This window comes from Schistocerca piceifrons, chromosome X (assembly GCF_021461385.2).
Source record: "Schistocerca piceifrons isolate TAMUIC-IGC-003096 chromosome X, iqSchPice1.1, whole genome shotgun sequence".
NCBI lineage: Eukaryota > Metazoa > Arthropoda > Insecta > Orthoptera > Acrididae > Schistocerca > Schistocerca piceifrons.
The window spans coordinates 590623977-590640368 of NC_060149.1; the positions used below are offsets into that span (position 1 = coordinate 590623977).

Genomic DNA, 16392 nt, shown 5'->3' on the forward strand with positions numbered 1-16392 from the left:
AGAAAAACGTATGAAGAATGTACTGAGACATTTAGTAACAGTCTGCAATAGGAGAAATGGGAAAATGTTTACCTTGCAAACAATGTGTATTTAAACCTGAATACATTCTTAATTTTGTGTCTGGAACACTCTTTAATCATAATTCAACTGAACTGTATATGTGAGTAAAGTGTGAATAACATCATATATTAGAATACTTATGCCAGAGAGGATGAAATGTAGATAAAACATCAGGTATCTGAAATTGTACAGTATCATAATGTTGCAAGTAGCATTGTGAAATCTTAAATTATTTGGGCAAATAGGACAGAAGAATGTATTATATATGTGGCATAAGGGAGAGAGGTCTAGAAAAAGAAGTAAAAGGAAGCACTGAGAAAAAAAAAGATAAGCACTATTTTGAAGGGACTGAAATGCAGACGTGTACTGCTGACAGCTGGAATGGACAGAGTGAAGAATGGACTACTTTTTTTCTATCTTACTTCCAGCTCCAGGAATCTATTTTCCTCAGAGCTCCATGTTTATGATTAATTTGTCAAACTTTCTGTTGTTTGCATCATCAGATCCATCATATTTGTTCAATGTACTGATTTTATTGATCACTATTCATGTTGGAATCTTTCATATTCTATTCCTTGCACACACAGTTCATATAAATTATTTTGCTTGCTTAAACATTGTAAGCTGCTGTTTATATTTCTGGGACAGTAAATGTAAAATTATTTTTATTATTTACAGAAAGGGCTGTAGAGTGTATTAGACGTATTGGACCAGCAGTTTTCAATGGTGGATTCAGTACATTCCTTGCATTTTCATTGCTGGGAATTAGTGACTCTTACCTCTTCACAACATTTTTTAAGGTATGTTCTTTCGAAAAGTATCAAAAATGTGCTTCTAATTTACACAGCTGAAATTTGGTTATGATGTTGGCAGATAAAAACCACTGGAAGAATTAAAAGCAGTACATCATGCAAAATGTAGGTTTATGTGATTATAAATGCAATAATTTTTATATGTTGCACTACTATAAATCCAATGTTTCACAATCTCCATGTCTTCTCAGAAACTCATTTCCATAAGCTGACAATTATTTCACATTGCATTTATTATATCATTTTGGATACAGACAGCACTTTTCACTTATGATAAACCAAACAACTGATCTCTGGTATGCTTAAATATGATTTGTTTTGATTCATTTGGTGTTCCAGAGATCCATGACCAAACTAATTTACAATGATATAGCAAGCATCAAGCATTTAAAATAAATATGTACAAGATATTTTAACAATTATGCCTATAGATAAAATGGTTATATCTTAAAGGGAAATAGATGTTAATAATGCGATTCATACACAGTTACATGTATTAAGTAATAAATGCACTTATATACCAGATGTACAAGTATGAAACAGGAATTTGGTTGCAATAATTAGACTCTGTTGTTTGAACTGATACACAATCTTTTATTCAAAATAATCTCCACTGCTATTTATACATTTCTCCCACCTTTCTGGCAGGCTATGAGTGCTATGCCAAAAAAACAGTTCTTGTTTTGAAGTGAACCATTCAACGAGCCATTTTCGTACATTTTCATATGAATTGAAGCATCGTTCAGCAAGAGTATGTCCTAGTGTTGCAAATATATGATAATCAGACAGAGCCAAGTCTGGATAATAAGCCGCATGCCCAAGTATTTCCCAACTGAAAGCCTCGATTGTTTCTCTGACCCATTTCGATGTGAGTGATGGGGCGTTATCATGGAGCAATATGACTTTGTGTTGCCTTTTTCCGTATTCAGATCATTTTTCATGTAATGCTCAATTCAAATCAATCATCTGCTGTTGGTAGCAATCAGTGTTACAGGTTTCACCATGTGTTAGGAACTCATAATAGATGATACCCTTCTGATCACACCGAACACAGAGCATTGTCTTCTTTGCAAAGCGATTTGGTCTTGCAATGGATGTTGATGGTTTGCCTGGATTCACCCATGATTTAAAATGCTTGGAATTCTCAAACTATATTCATTTTAAATCACCTGTCACTATTTGATGGAAAACGACTTTCTTCTGTATCTGGTAAGTAGCATTTCACAATGGTCTTTCGAATTCCTTGATGTCTTTCATTCAGTTCATGCAGAACCCATTTTCCCACTTTCTGCACCTTTCCTACAGCTTTCAACCAAAGAGAAACGGCTCGCTGCATCACATTCAATTGTTTTGCAAGTTCCCGTTGAGTTTGAGTACCATCTTCAAGCTATAACCCTTGCAATTTGTTGTCTTCAAACTTTTTCTGCAGTTTCCCATGCTCATGATTTCTCACATCAAAATCACCATTTTTGAATTTTTTGAACCATTCGAAACACTGTGCTTTTCCAAGAGCATGTTCGCCGAAAGCTTTGACAAGCATTTGGTACAATTCTGCAGCAGTTTTCTTCAATGATAACAGAAAACCAATGCGGTCCGCAAATTGTAGTTCATAGGCATAAAACTTGACACGTTTAAGGGTTTGAAACAGATACTCATGTATGGAACTTGGGTTACTATGTACTGACAGTCATCATCAGCCATTACAGGAAGCAGATGGTGTTGCAGACGCAGTCTCACGGGTCCTGCATTGATGGCTAGCTCCTTCTGTAGGGAAATTCCAGTTTCATACTTCTATACCTGGTTACACTTTCACATAATTCAGGTTTGTATAATGGTTTACAGTGCATCAAACTGTAATTCACATAGAATATACAGTATCATAAAATTTCTATAAGGAACAGAATCATATTTCTCAAGGGTTACATTTAACCAGTCTTTTTTTAAATTTATTTGCCTCAATAATACTAGATTTATTATTGGCAAGAAGAGCATTGTATGTGTTTGTTCTGGAGTACATAATTCTCCCTTAGAAACTGAAGCTAAAATTATCTAATTGTTTGGTGATATAACTTTTGATGACAACAACTTACAAACAGAAAACCCCCTGGTAAACTATGAGAAACTGTGTACCTAATTTTTTGTCATGTACGTAATTAACTGCCACACCAAATTAATAATGACTGATGATATGGATCCTCTGCAATAAAAGAAGATGTTGATTTAGTTAGTTTATTATCATCATCATCATCATCATTTAAGACTGATTATGCCTTTCAGCGTTCAGTCTGGAGCATAGCCCCCCTTATACAGTTCCTCCATGATCCCCTATTCAGTGCTAACATTGGTGCCTCTTCTGATGTTAAACCTATTACTTCAAAATCATTCTTAACCGAATCCAGGTACCTTCTCCTCGGTCTGCCCCGACTCCTCCTACCCTCTACTGCTGAATCCATGAGTCTCTTGGGTAACCTTGCTTCTCCCATGCGTGTAACATGACCCCACCATCTAAGCCTGTTCGCCCTGACTGCTACATCTATAGAGTTCATTCCCAGTTTTTCTTTGATTTCCTCATTGTGGACACCCTCCTGCCATTGTTCCCATCTACTAGTACCTGCAATCATCCTAGCTACTTCATATCCGTAACCTCAACCTTGTTGATAAGGTAACCTGAATCCACCCAGCTTTCGCTCCCATACAACAAAGTTGGTCGAAAGATCGAACGGTGCACAGATAACTTAGTCTTGGTACTGACTTCCTTCTTGCAGAAGAGAGTAGATCGTAGCTGACTGCTCACTGCATTAGCTTTGCTACACCTCGCTTCCAGTTCTTTCACTATGTTGCCATCCTGTGAGAATATGCATCCTAAGTACTTGAAACCGTCCACCTGTTCTAACTTTGTTCCTCCTATTTGGCACTGCACTCAATCAGTTTATATTTCTTTCCCACTGACATTACTTTCGTTTTGGAGATGCTAATCTTCATACCATAGTCCTTACATTTCTGATCTAGCTCTGAAATATTACTTTGCAAACTTTCAATCGAATCTGCCATCACAACTAAGTCATCCGCATATGCAAGACTGCTTATTTTGTGTTCACATATCTTAATCTCACCCAGCCAGTCTATTGTTTTCAACATATGATCCATAAATAATATGAACAACAGTGGAGACAGGTTGCAGCCTTGTCTTACCCCTGAAACTACTCTGAACCATGAACTCAATTTACCGTCAACTCTAACTGCTGCCTGACTATCCATGTAAATACCTTTAATTGCTTGCAAATTTTGCCTCCTATTCCATAATCTTGTAGAACAGACAATAACTTCCTCCTAGGAACTCAGTGATATGCCTTTTCTAGATCTATAAAGCATAGATACAATTCCCTGTTCCACTCATAACACTTCTCCATTATTTGCCGTAAGCTAAAGATCTGGTCCTGACAACCTCTAAGAGGCCTAAACACACACTGATTTTCATCCAATTGGTCCTTAACTAATACTCGCACTTTCCTTTCAACAATACCTGAGAAGATTTTACCCACAACGCTGATTAAAGAGATACCTCTGTAGTTGTTACAATCTTTTCTGTTCCCATGTTTAAGGATTGGTGTGATTACTGCTTTTGTCCAGTCTGTTTATTAATCTCAAAAAAAGAGAACATGCCTAACTATGTCCTTCTCATTCACACTGATATACTTCAGAAAGGCAGGTCCATTTGTTCCAGAAATGCCACAGTCCATTAACATGAGTTCAGTAAAAATCTGATTATAAGTGTAGTTACCTCATATACAAATTATTCAGAGTGCCAGTGACCCTGCTAACAATGGGTATTCACATAAATCATATACATCAACATCTGGTCCATAATTTTAGTTCTGTTCTACAGCAATTTTTACACACCTCCTTAAATACTTTCCACTCTAACTTCACATGTCCATTTCTCACAACATTGTTCGTGCAATGTGGCAATTCACCAAGAGATGCCAAAAACAAACAGTAAAAATACTGGAAGGTAAGGTTCACTGGTTAGTGTGTCCTGCTGGGTTGATCTTACATTACTGAACCCTTTTCCAGCTTAAGATAAGGCTTTTTTGCTCTCTATGCTGTTAAAATCCTGATACCTTGTTAGGAATAACTGGAACAATTTTAGACATTCAACTTATTTAACTGTTATGCTTTGTCAGTTTTTGTTGTTTTTGTTATTATCCCATTTTATTTCCATTAAGACTACTTTAAAACTGTGAGATACTCAAATAAATTATGGTATACATGTGGAATAATAGAATTCGGCTACCAAATAAGCTACAAATTTTTAGGTGTATTTCAGTATTTCATAAGCTTTCATAGCTGTACAATATTGTTTCAGTAGGAATAATTGGAATCAGATGTGCTTCAACCTTCTAGCACAACAAGTGCATGTGGCCATGAGGACCAGAATATTTGTAGTCTTAGAATACTACTATACATCAGCCACTTAAAAGAGGTGATGGGCTCTTTTGTAATGAAAGCAGAGACATAAATGTTCCAGATCAGACCACAAACCAGTGGAGTGTTAACTGATTTCCCTGCCAAATAATTAAGTATGAGAAGAAAAGAACAAATCACATCCCAACTTACTGTTTTTGATGACTAATGTGGTAGATCAATGCTGATTACACAAACTTAAAGACAGTGGAATAATGAAATTTCATATTTTCGTTATATAAACTTGATTTAAATAATGACGAGTCCAGTTGTGTATGTTTTGCAACATTCAGATGACCCTAAATTGTTTTCAGTGCCTCAAAATTAATTTCACATAATGATGGACACCCCATTTGATGATAATCTAAAAACACAAGGGCTGTTCTTGCAAGATCAAGTTAAAATTTTCAAAAAGAATTAAATGTACACCAGATGTATGTTATATTTTATGGTGGAGAAAAATCATTATTGACTGTGTTCCTCATTGAAAACTGTGGGAAGTCTTAACATTTATGTACATTTCCATAATCTGCAAAATTTTGAAAGAATAATTAGATGTGTAATTTGAGGAAGCCTTTTGTTTTACAGTTGTTTGCTGGTGTTGTTGCATATGGATTGTTTCATGGCCTGATTTTCCTGCCTGTTATTCTGAGTATTTGTGGTCCACAAGACAAAAAAAGTACCAAGCTACAGGCAGATGCAACAAATGGAATTAATCGTTTCGCAAAACTTCTGACTGCAGGTAAGTCTTGGTCCATGTGAATCAACAAAAAATGTAAAAAAATAAATAAATTCAAAAGGAATCACGCCGCCAATGAATATTTAAAGTTGAGCAACCAAATTCATGTATGCTATGGGCTAAAACATTGTGACTGCCTGCTTAGCAGCGTATTGGTCCACCTTTGGAATGCAATACAGCAGAAATTCTTTGTGGCATGGATTCAACAAATCCTTTGTAGATTCCTGGGTGTATACAGCACCATATATTTCTATGCAAATGTCATACAATTTCTGTAAATTAGAGGCTGGTGGTTTGTGGATGTGGAACTAACACTTGATGGTATCCCTGATGCAGTCCATTCGGTTCAGATCATGCAAATTTGGTGGCCAAGTGATCAACATGAGTTCACTATAATTCTCCTCAAACCACTGTAGTATGCTTCTGGTTTTGAATCACAGCCAGTTATCCTGCTGGCACACATCTTTTCTGTCAGGGAAGAGATGAAGCATAAAGGGATGCAGGTGGTTGGTAATAATGTTTGTGTAATCCACAGCTGTCATGGAGCCTTTGATTACTGCCATAGATCCCATAGAAGCTCAGGTGAATGTCCCTTATAATGGTACTGCTGCAACAGGACTGCATCTGTGGCATGGTACATGTTTCGAGCAGACATTTGCCTGGATGATGGTGTATCTGGATGTGACCATCAATCTTATTAAACAAGAATCGAGGTTCATATGACAAGGGAACACTTTTCCATTGATCTATGGTCCAATTTTCATGATCTCATATCCTTTTCAATGGTATTTGATGGTATCATTGGGTCAGCATTAAAACTAAAATTATGAATCGTGTAAAATGTCTCATGTCACTAACAGCAGAAAAGAAACTTCATTTAATGAGCATAAACTGCATGAAGGTTTACTTTCAAGGAATGCTGAAAATGTACTCTCTCTCTCTCTCTCTCTCTCTCTCTCTCTCTCTCAGCCAGTAATTCTGGGAGATATTCAACTGTCTCTTCTGAGCTGAAACAAAAAATTTTTGTGTTTCATCGAAATGATATCAATAGTAAACTCATAAGCAATACAGTGTTAAAAAATGTATAATTTTTCTTTGTGACCATTACTCACTTTGAGGGTTTATGTTGTAAACTGTGTACGTATCAACATAATATTACCATGTTGAAATTATATTTGCATTGTAACAATGCCATTGTAATGTAAAATATGTATTTCACAGACTTTCATGATCTGGGTGAAAGAGACACAGCGTTTCTGTTCCAACCCAAGAACACTGTAATTTATTGCTTGAACAGTATACACACATGGAAGACAAGATGCAATATAATAGCAATACACAAGTGAGTGGTGGAGCCTTGTGCTCTTAGTCCCAACAGGGAGTGCAGCTGGCAGGCCACGCATGCAATTGCTGTTGTATTAGAAGGCTGCGTGGCCTCTAATAGCCATATCAAGCACAAACTTCATGTACAAACTGTGAAGTGACACCTGCACGTAATTGGTAGTTATAGCAAATTCACAGTGACTTGCAGTTATTCCCCTAATATTACACATTGTTACCACATTGGTAGCCAATGCAGTAATTACAAGCTTTACAATAAATTATTATCACTCTGCCTCCCAGCAGATATGGGAGAGTGGAATACATTATTTGTCATGTACTGGATTTTTATAAATTGTCCTTTAAGTCTCCTACAGCACAAAGTGAAAGACTGAATGGGAAATCATATTCATATATGTAACACTTCCATGTAGCAAAACCAAAAATATAGAACCAGATGATTTTTCTTTACCATATATGTGGGGTGAAAGAATGACAATGATTTATTTAATTTATTGTGACTTTGGTAATTATTACATTTGTAACCAACTTATTAACGTATAACCAATACCCAATACTACCTGCTGTTATGTTAGTGGATAGGGATGGTCTGACTATTAATTACACCTAATAAGTTACAAAATTCCAGTTTCAATATGATAATAGGTGCTAGAAACCTATTAATTACTTAGTAGGTTTACCATAAGCTATGAAGTACACTGAAATCAGCAAAATAGTTCATATTACTGTAAAAACGTTTTCTAAGAATGGATTTAAATTTCCATGCTCTTCTATCCTATAGTACAGGGGTGGTCACTACATGGCCAATGAATCACACAATTCTTGCCTCAGTATAATGTTGTTTTTGACTTGACACTGCTGTACGTGTGCAGCTTTCTTGTTGCTTTGACATTGTATACAGCAGTTGGTTGTCAGTCAGTCTTGCAGCGAGTAATGTGGTTGTTGATCTGCCATGCAGTAACATTGTTTCAGTAAAACTGAATTTTATTACTGGTGCCATAACAGTTATGGGGTTGTCTACGGAGTGGAAATATGATGAAGAAACTGGAGTGTTTACTAAAGAGGGGGAAGAGGAATATGTTTTTGTAGAGAAAACTGATAAAGAAATGAGCATTTTATGTCAAATGACATTGTCACAGTTCGGCTGAGCTGCAGACAGGCATGTACGAAAGACAATCACACTCTCATCACTAAATTTTTGGTCGTAGCCTTTGTCAGAAAATGAGAGCACACACACATTTACACAAGCACTCAAACACAGCTCATGGACACGTGACTGCAGTCTTCAGCTGCTGCATCTACAGTCTCTGAGAATTAGATCCAAACAGACCACTCCTCACGCCTCCCTGTGTCTCGTTGGCTGCTGCTAGGTTTGTGCAAGAAGTGGTGGCAGCAGTGACTGCAAGCTGAAGGGATTGGTAGGAAGGCGATGAGGGAGTAGGAAAGTGCATACGTTCTCAGCTGCACCCAGCCAGCAATGATGCATTACACCTCGGTAAACAAACCATTTCATCTACTGAGACAAAAACTACATTTTTCCATTGTTTTTTTCCAAATTTCCCTGATATGTTTGAAATTCCCTGATATTCCATGATTTCCAGAACTTGTGGCAACCCTGTTACAGCACATTTTTGAGCAATGAAGTCTTTCTTTCTTAAAGATGAGTTACCCAAGAACATTATTCCATATGAATGAAAATATGCAACATATGTAAACTTACTGATTTGTCTCTCCCCAAAAGTTGCAATGTTTCTAAGTGCAAATTTGGCCAAACTAAGTTTTTTTAGGAGTTCCAAATTGTGCTTTTGCATGTTTAAATTCTCATCGTTATGTAGACCTTAGAATTTTGAAGTTTCCACCCTATTTACTGTTTCCTCACCATGTCTTATACTTATCATTGGTGTGGTAACCCTAGATGTGCAGAACTGAATATGTTGTGTCTTTTTAAAAATGAGAGTGTGGCCATTCGCAGAAAACGGTCAATGACACTTTTAAGAACTTTGTCTACCATTTCTTCTGTTTCTGTATGTATGCTCAGACTGATTACAATGCTAGTGTAATCTGCAAAAAGAACCAATTCTGCACCTAAGACTGAGTCTTGGAGGAACCCACACGATTTCTCCCTAGTCAGAATAATGTCTCGGGACTATAATGGTTGAATTACTAAGCACAACTTCCTGCATTCTTCTAGGCAAATAAAACATTATCAACTGGTTGGATATAACATCAGTCCCATAAAACTTTCATTTATCTTGGAGAATGCTGTGATTCACAAAGTCAAATGATTTAGGTAGGTCACAGAAAATACCAACCGGAGTTATTTTATTATTTAAGACTTTAGAATTTGGTGAGTGAATATACAAATGGCATTCTCAGCAGGGCACTCTTCTGGAATCCAAACTTTCATTTGTTGTTCCTCAATTGGGACAGTATTCTAGAATACATCACCATCTCAACAATTTTGGAAAATGATGTCAGTAATGAAGCAGGTTGATAGTTATTGACTATCACCATTCTCACAGATGGGTTTCACAATGGCATATTTCAATCTCTCTGGAAAAATGCCTTAAGTAACTGATGCATAACATATTTCAAAAATGACAGGGTTTATTATACAGTAACAGATATTTAGTAATCTACTGGAAGCACCATAAAAACCAGATGAGCTTTTATGTTTGACAGAATTTATGATTTTCTTAATTTCAAAGTGAGGAGTTGGTGATACATTCATATGACTGAATTTTATGAGAGTATCTTTTTCAGCATATTGCTGTGTTTACTTTCTCTTAAACTGTTTCTCCTTATACTTTCTAATGTAATTAAGAAAAGATTATATATATTTAAGAAATGATTATATATATTCATATCTGAGACTCATCGTCTACAGCCCTTCCATTCACTTATTATCCTAAATGTTGAAAATACCACTTCAGTTGTAAATTTATTTTATTTTCATGGCCAGTTTCAGGCTCTCAGAAGCCCATCCTACGGTGTCACAACTGTGATGTGGCCCCCGAGCACTGCGGTGGATGTGTACTAGGCACACTGTGCTCCCTATGAGTGCAGAACAGGGAGTTATTATCCTGTTCTGTGGCTGGTTGTCCTGTCTCTTGTTTCACCACATTCCATGTAGCCTTAAATCTTCTGCTGGAATTACTGATTTCTGACATTATGTGCATGTTCCTTGATTTTTAAATAACTGCTCTTAGTAATTTTGAGCAATTTTGTAGTGTGCAACTACTGCAGGATCTCTACTCATTCTTGTCAATGTACACAATTCCCTTTTCCATGGGTTTTTACGTGGCTGTTTAGTGTCCTTTCTGATAAGCTTATGCCAAAAGCTATTTTCAAATAATGATATGGAACAGATTAAATTTTATGTTGGCATTTGGTTCATTATAAATTTCATTCACCATATATATTCTTTTATGTGTGTGTCATTCCACTTGCTGTCACACACTGGTGTGGTGTTCAGCCTGGAAATAGTAGGTTTGAATCCTGTTGGTTAGAAAATTTCCATCATCAGGTTTTACCTGTCACCAGGAAGAAATGTGATGACATACAGTTTCTGATCACCAGAATGTGCACTAAAGATGTGAGTTTACAACTAAAAACTCTCTGGAGTGTCTCAAAGAGTGAGAGCATGTGACATTGTTAATAATGATCTATCTGTAGAGCAGCAACATTAAGCTAGAGGGTCCACTTGATCATATTAAAAGAAGTAGGCTATGTGATAGTTCTGAATTTCGCCTTCTTAGTTCTTATTCTATTCTGGATTTCACCTTCTTAATTTTTATTCTATTCTGTGAGAATAGTATGACAAGTCACATGTTGCAGTTATCAAGCTCTTAATCACTGAGTGATCTTTCATATTGTGGTCCATCTATCTAGTTGTTACGGTTCGTATTAGCTGAATGTGACTTCCATCATTCATACATTGTGATGACAGTTAACCCTGGCAGTTGTAGTTTCACCCCTCAGACACTTAAAACAGTGGCTCATGAAAGGTCTAAAGCCAGTATAACTTCAGAGATGGGCTACCCTGTATTTCTTCCCTTGATATTGTGATGGCATACACATTTACTAACACCTTATGTCTTACCATCAGGTATCCAATTACACTATGGTAAGTGCCATTTGTACAGATGACAGGACAACTATCAACTTACAGGTTATCTCTAATCCATTTTATTATCACTATGGATTATTTTCTATGCTTTTAGTAAGATGATCTGCTCTAGTCCTTTTGAGAAGAAATTACTGAAACCAATGCACCAGATTAGTATCAGATAAGCAGCCCAAAATTACTGATTTTAGTTATTGTACAACTAAGAAACAGCTGATAATAATTAATACTAATGCGTTTCTTAATAAATTCCATATTCCTGAAGGTTGCTAAAACCAACAACTTATGCAATATGAATGAATGAATAAATGAACGACTTAATCAAAGTAATGAGGAGCCATAGTTATTTTGAGATATTGTGCCACTTCAACAGCATTAAGCTGTGATCTGCAGAAGTAAGTGTGAAGAACATATAGTTTTCATCACAAATTTATTTTTAGAAAATTAGGCATTAACAGAAAACATTATCCTCTAGCTTTTGAGCTCTGGCTCGTCTTCTAACTAAAAGTACACATATTCACACACACAACCACTCAGGCACCCAAATGTATACTACCATGGCTGGAGTGCACATCTGTTTATACTATACAAGGAAAATTATTCACCATGTAGCTGAGGTGTTGAGTAGCTGATAGGCAAATAGATGAGACTGAAAATGCTGATATCTATCAGGCAAAGGCCTGTCAACCCTCTTAACCAAAACTGACCATAAGCCAGCATTGAACCACCAACCCCTCCAACCAGAAACCAACCAAAAGCCAACTTCGAACCTCCATTAAAAACTACTCTCCTCCTCCAAATTCCTACAGTGGAAACCAACTTATCTGACTAAAAGCAAATATTGTAACTTAGGACATTGTTCAAAAGTTTAGTAGTGTTTTTAGTCCCTTTGATGTGCCTATAGACTATTCAGGCCTGATTTATATGGTGCATTGTTACTGGCACTCCTATTATTCATATTTCACCAAGGATGTTCCATTATTTTATAAATGAAAGTAATGGTTCTCTGATTTAGTTAACACACAAATATACACAAAAAGACTCACTAAATCATGATCTCTCCTTCCTTCTGAGTAAGGATGTTTAGAATATGATGAACAGTATTTTACATGTCTTAAAGCAATTTTTTCCTTAGAAATCATTCACAGTTAAATCTCAAAGTATGACTATTCAGTGCAGTCATTAGTCTCTTTGAGTTTGACCTTGTATCATAATAGTTTTAATCCTTCACACAACACATGCACCTCAATGTTAGGTGAACAAACTCCCAAGTCAAACCTACACAAATCCCCCAAGTCAGTAATAAATGTATCTCTTTATTTTAACAGAAGAGGAGAGGGAAATGTAAGACAGAAATTATAAAAGAGGGAGGAAAGAAAGAGTGCAGAAACTAGTTTAATCTTGAGGCTAAGAGTAATCTGCGACTGCAGCGAGTGTGAGAGACATTAACAAGTATTTTGTACACTGAAAGTATGGTATCTTCCCATTGTTTTATTGTTTATATGTATACACATTTATCCATTTGAAAAAAAAAACAACTGTTGAATAGAACTATTTCAGAAAGTAGCATGTTTCAAATCTTTGTACATTTTTCTTTGTCTGAAATATGACATGCTAAAGAAAGTGTAGAACAATGAGAGTAGCTGTATTGGCTGTAAGGGCATGTTATGACATTTTAGAGTACCATGCATGAACTCCTTCAACACAATAAATGTAAATTTCATTGAGAAATTTGTTATTTTATGCATTTATTTCACCTGACAAGCTTAAGGCCTTCTCTTGTGTCTAATGAGACATTTTCAGTGAGTCACAATTTGTATAGTACATGAGCAATATGCACTGATGAGATGAAACATTATGACCAAAGCAAAGTGTGAAACTGAATGCCATCTAGTGGCAGTGCCGACATATGACTCACTAAGGAAAATATACGAATACAGCAGAGACAAATGGGGAATCCATCTAGCAATGATGGGGAGACTACAAGGTGAGGTGAGGTGTTGAATGTCTATTGTCCATGTCTCATCACAAAATGTGGAGGTCAGAGGCTTGCCTGTTCTGTAATGCGGTATAGGCAGCGTTCTGTGGCAGATATGAGGACAGAATGCAACACTAGTGCAGGCCCAAGTGTTTCAGAGCACACCATTCAGTGCACATTGATTTTAACAGGAGGCCACACAGCAGATGGTCCTTTGTCTTCCCATGTTCATCAGTTTTGATTGCAGCTGACATGCGATCATCGAGATTGGACCGTAGCACACTGGAAACCTGTCACATGATTGGATGAATTGCATATCTTGTTACGTCAGGTCATGGTTGTCTTTGGATTGCCATCATCCAGGTGAATGACTGCTCAATGCTATGGGGAACATTCACCTGGGCTTTGACTGGACCTGTCGTAGAAGTCAAAGGCACCATGACAGCTGTGGACTACGTAAACATTACTGCATTCTACCTACATCCCTTCATGCCTGATGTATTAGCAAATGGTAATGACATCTTCCAGCAGGATAACTTGGGATCTAACTATTGTTTATAAAATGTGAACCCCCCACCAGGAGATATACTTATCTTGTGAATGTTGGTTATCCAGGGTTGCAGGTCAGTGGATACATTTTATTGTTGAGGTGAATTTGGTTTTATAGGTAACAATCAAAAACAATGCATAATGAGTACAACAACAACAACAACAACAACAACACAAGTATGATACACTGAAATATTTTGCTTCTTTGGTATTTCCAGAATTAGGCAAAAACAATTCATTTCCATTTGGAAAACATGCACATATATGGTCTGCTTGCTACACCCATCAAAATCATGTCAAGACTCTCCCCACAACTGCCCACACAACGCCTCACCTTCAGATGAGACTGCTGCTTTTATTCTGGTGGCTTATGATGTCATCCTCATGGCAACAAACAAGCATAAGGTCAGGGTTACAAAGTGCTGTATGAACCAAATTCAGTTTCATTTAATTTAAGGTATGGTGATGGTGAATTACACAAATAATTTCGTGCATCCAAATGATATCGGAAATCCCTCACAATTACCAATTTTGTTCACATGAAAATCATGTTTATGACATGTTTATTCAACTAGTTGAGAGGGGTGGAAGGGCCAAAAACTGACTAAAAAAGGAAAACTCTAGCAAAATAACAAAATAAAAATCAAATGGAATATTATTGTGATGTATATCAAAGAATTCTGTGTGATCACAGGATTACCAAACTAAAATTGGATTGTGTCTAGGCAATGTACAATGAGAGTCGTCTGTGTAGCTTCAATGATGTTTTTATTAACTTATAGTAGTTAAAACATTAAAACTAAGATGAGCAGTGCACTCAAATCAGGCTTTGGGGGTTTGGGTCATGGAAGTTATCCTCCACAAAAACTGTTATGGCACTGTGAATAAGAAATTGTGATGAGTTCCAATATATGATAGTAAATTGGTGTATAATTTCTAAAAGAGAAACAAAATATGAACACTTTAATCCCAATAAGAAAGCTGATAAAGTAATTACAACTAAAATGGTCAATACGGTGATTGATGGAAAACTTCAGGCAATTTTATGTAGGGGCCAAAAGTGTTTATGTTACACCAGAACCAACTTTTCTTACATTGCATTTTGGTTATAGTTTACACAGGAGTTTTCATCTGAAGCCGTCACTTTGGAACAGATCAAATGGTCACAACTGATCTCATGTTTATGAGGAGAATGGAGAATTCAAAAGAATTATATCACAAACTATCCATGTCACAAGGCCAGAATCATGCTGCAGTAGTTTGCTAAGCATGATAGCAAACTCACATTGCTGTCTTGGACAACAAATTAATCTGATTTGGACAAGAAGTTGACTGGTTGTAGCATAACTGTTACCTGTTCAAATATGTCCTTGGTAGTTGCAACTCTGTCAAATCTGACTGAAAAGTTTGAAAGTAGGCCATTTTAAATTATATGATCCAAACTGAGATTACAGTTCAGACACTTTAATTGCACTTTGAGTACTGAATGAGCTAATGTTTAGGGCCAGATCCAGCCTCATTTACTTAAACTACACATAGATAATGAGTTAGCCACATACTACACTCAGTTGATGACTATAATGTGATTGCTTGAGAGCAGTATTATAACACTGAAGTGACACAAAGGTTCATATATGGCAAACATATATAAATACACAGTCTCAGAATTACACTCTTAAATCACTGTCCTTGAAGACTGAAAGTCATATCAGTATGAAGATGATTTGCACAGCAAGTAACTGTTGAAAACAATAGTTCAGTCTGACGCTATTGTCACAGTAGGTGATAACCATTATTAAAGTTTGTTACAGTCCATGATACTAATTACATGTCCACAGTCCAATTAATAATTTAAAACCATCACTGAATCATGGCTTGAACTCCTGGACATGAAATTTAGATAAACACAATACATTTCATGACTCATAATTTGTACTGCATCATCTGCAGTACATCATCCCGTATTTTCGGACCTAGGTGTTGCTCCATCCAAATTCACTGCAGACAGACTTTAAATGGCTTCCATCCCGCCCCTTTTTTAAGTTTATAATAACTGAACTTGAATTTAGCTGTTGTTGTTTGTTGTATTTTCATAAATTAAAAAAAAAAAAATAAAATAAAATAAAAAAAATTAAAAAAAAAAGATTGACTTGAATGAGAACTTTTAGCTATAACAATAATTTATATTGAATTAAGCTATCTAGTTTGTCTAAATATGGGATTATCTTTAAGTAACAATGTCTGAACTAAAGATGTTAATTGCTCTGGAATTAAATGAGTGCAAATCTTGCTAATGTATTTTCATCACATTTTCATCACTAGG

General features: G+C 36.2%; 1 protein-coding gene across 1 annotated transcript in view; it reads left to right on the forward strand.

The window, feature by feature from the left end:
- Positions 1-16392, forward strand: part of LOC124721143 (patched domain-containing protein 3-like) — a 631834-nt gene that overhangs the window by 609780 nt on the left and 5662 nt on the right. The window contains exons 16-17 of the mRNA XM_047245962.1: positions 739-860; positions 5925-6078. Of these exons, the coding sequence (XP_047101918.1) occupies positions 739-860; positions 5925-6078 (276 nt within the window). The remainder of the gene's footprint in view (positions 1-738; positions 861-5924; positions 6079-16392) is intronic.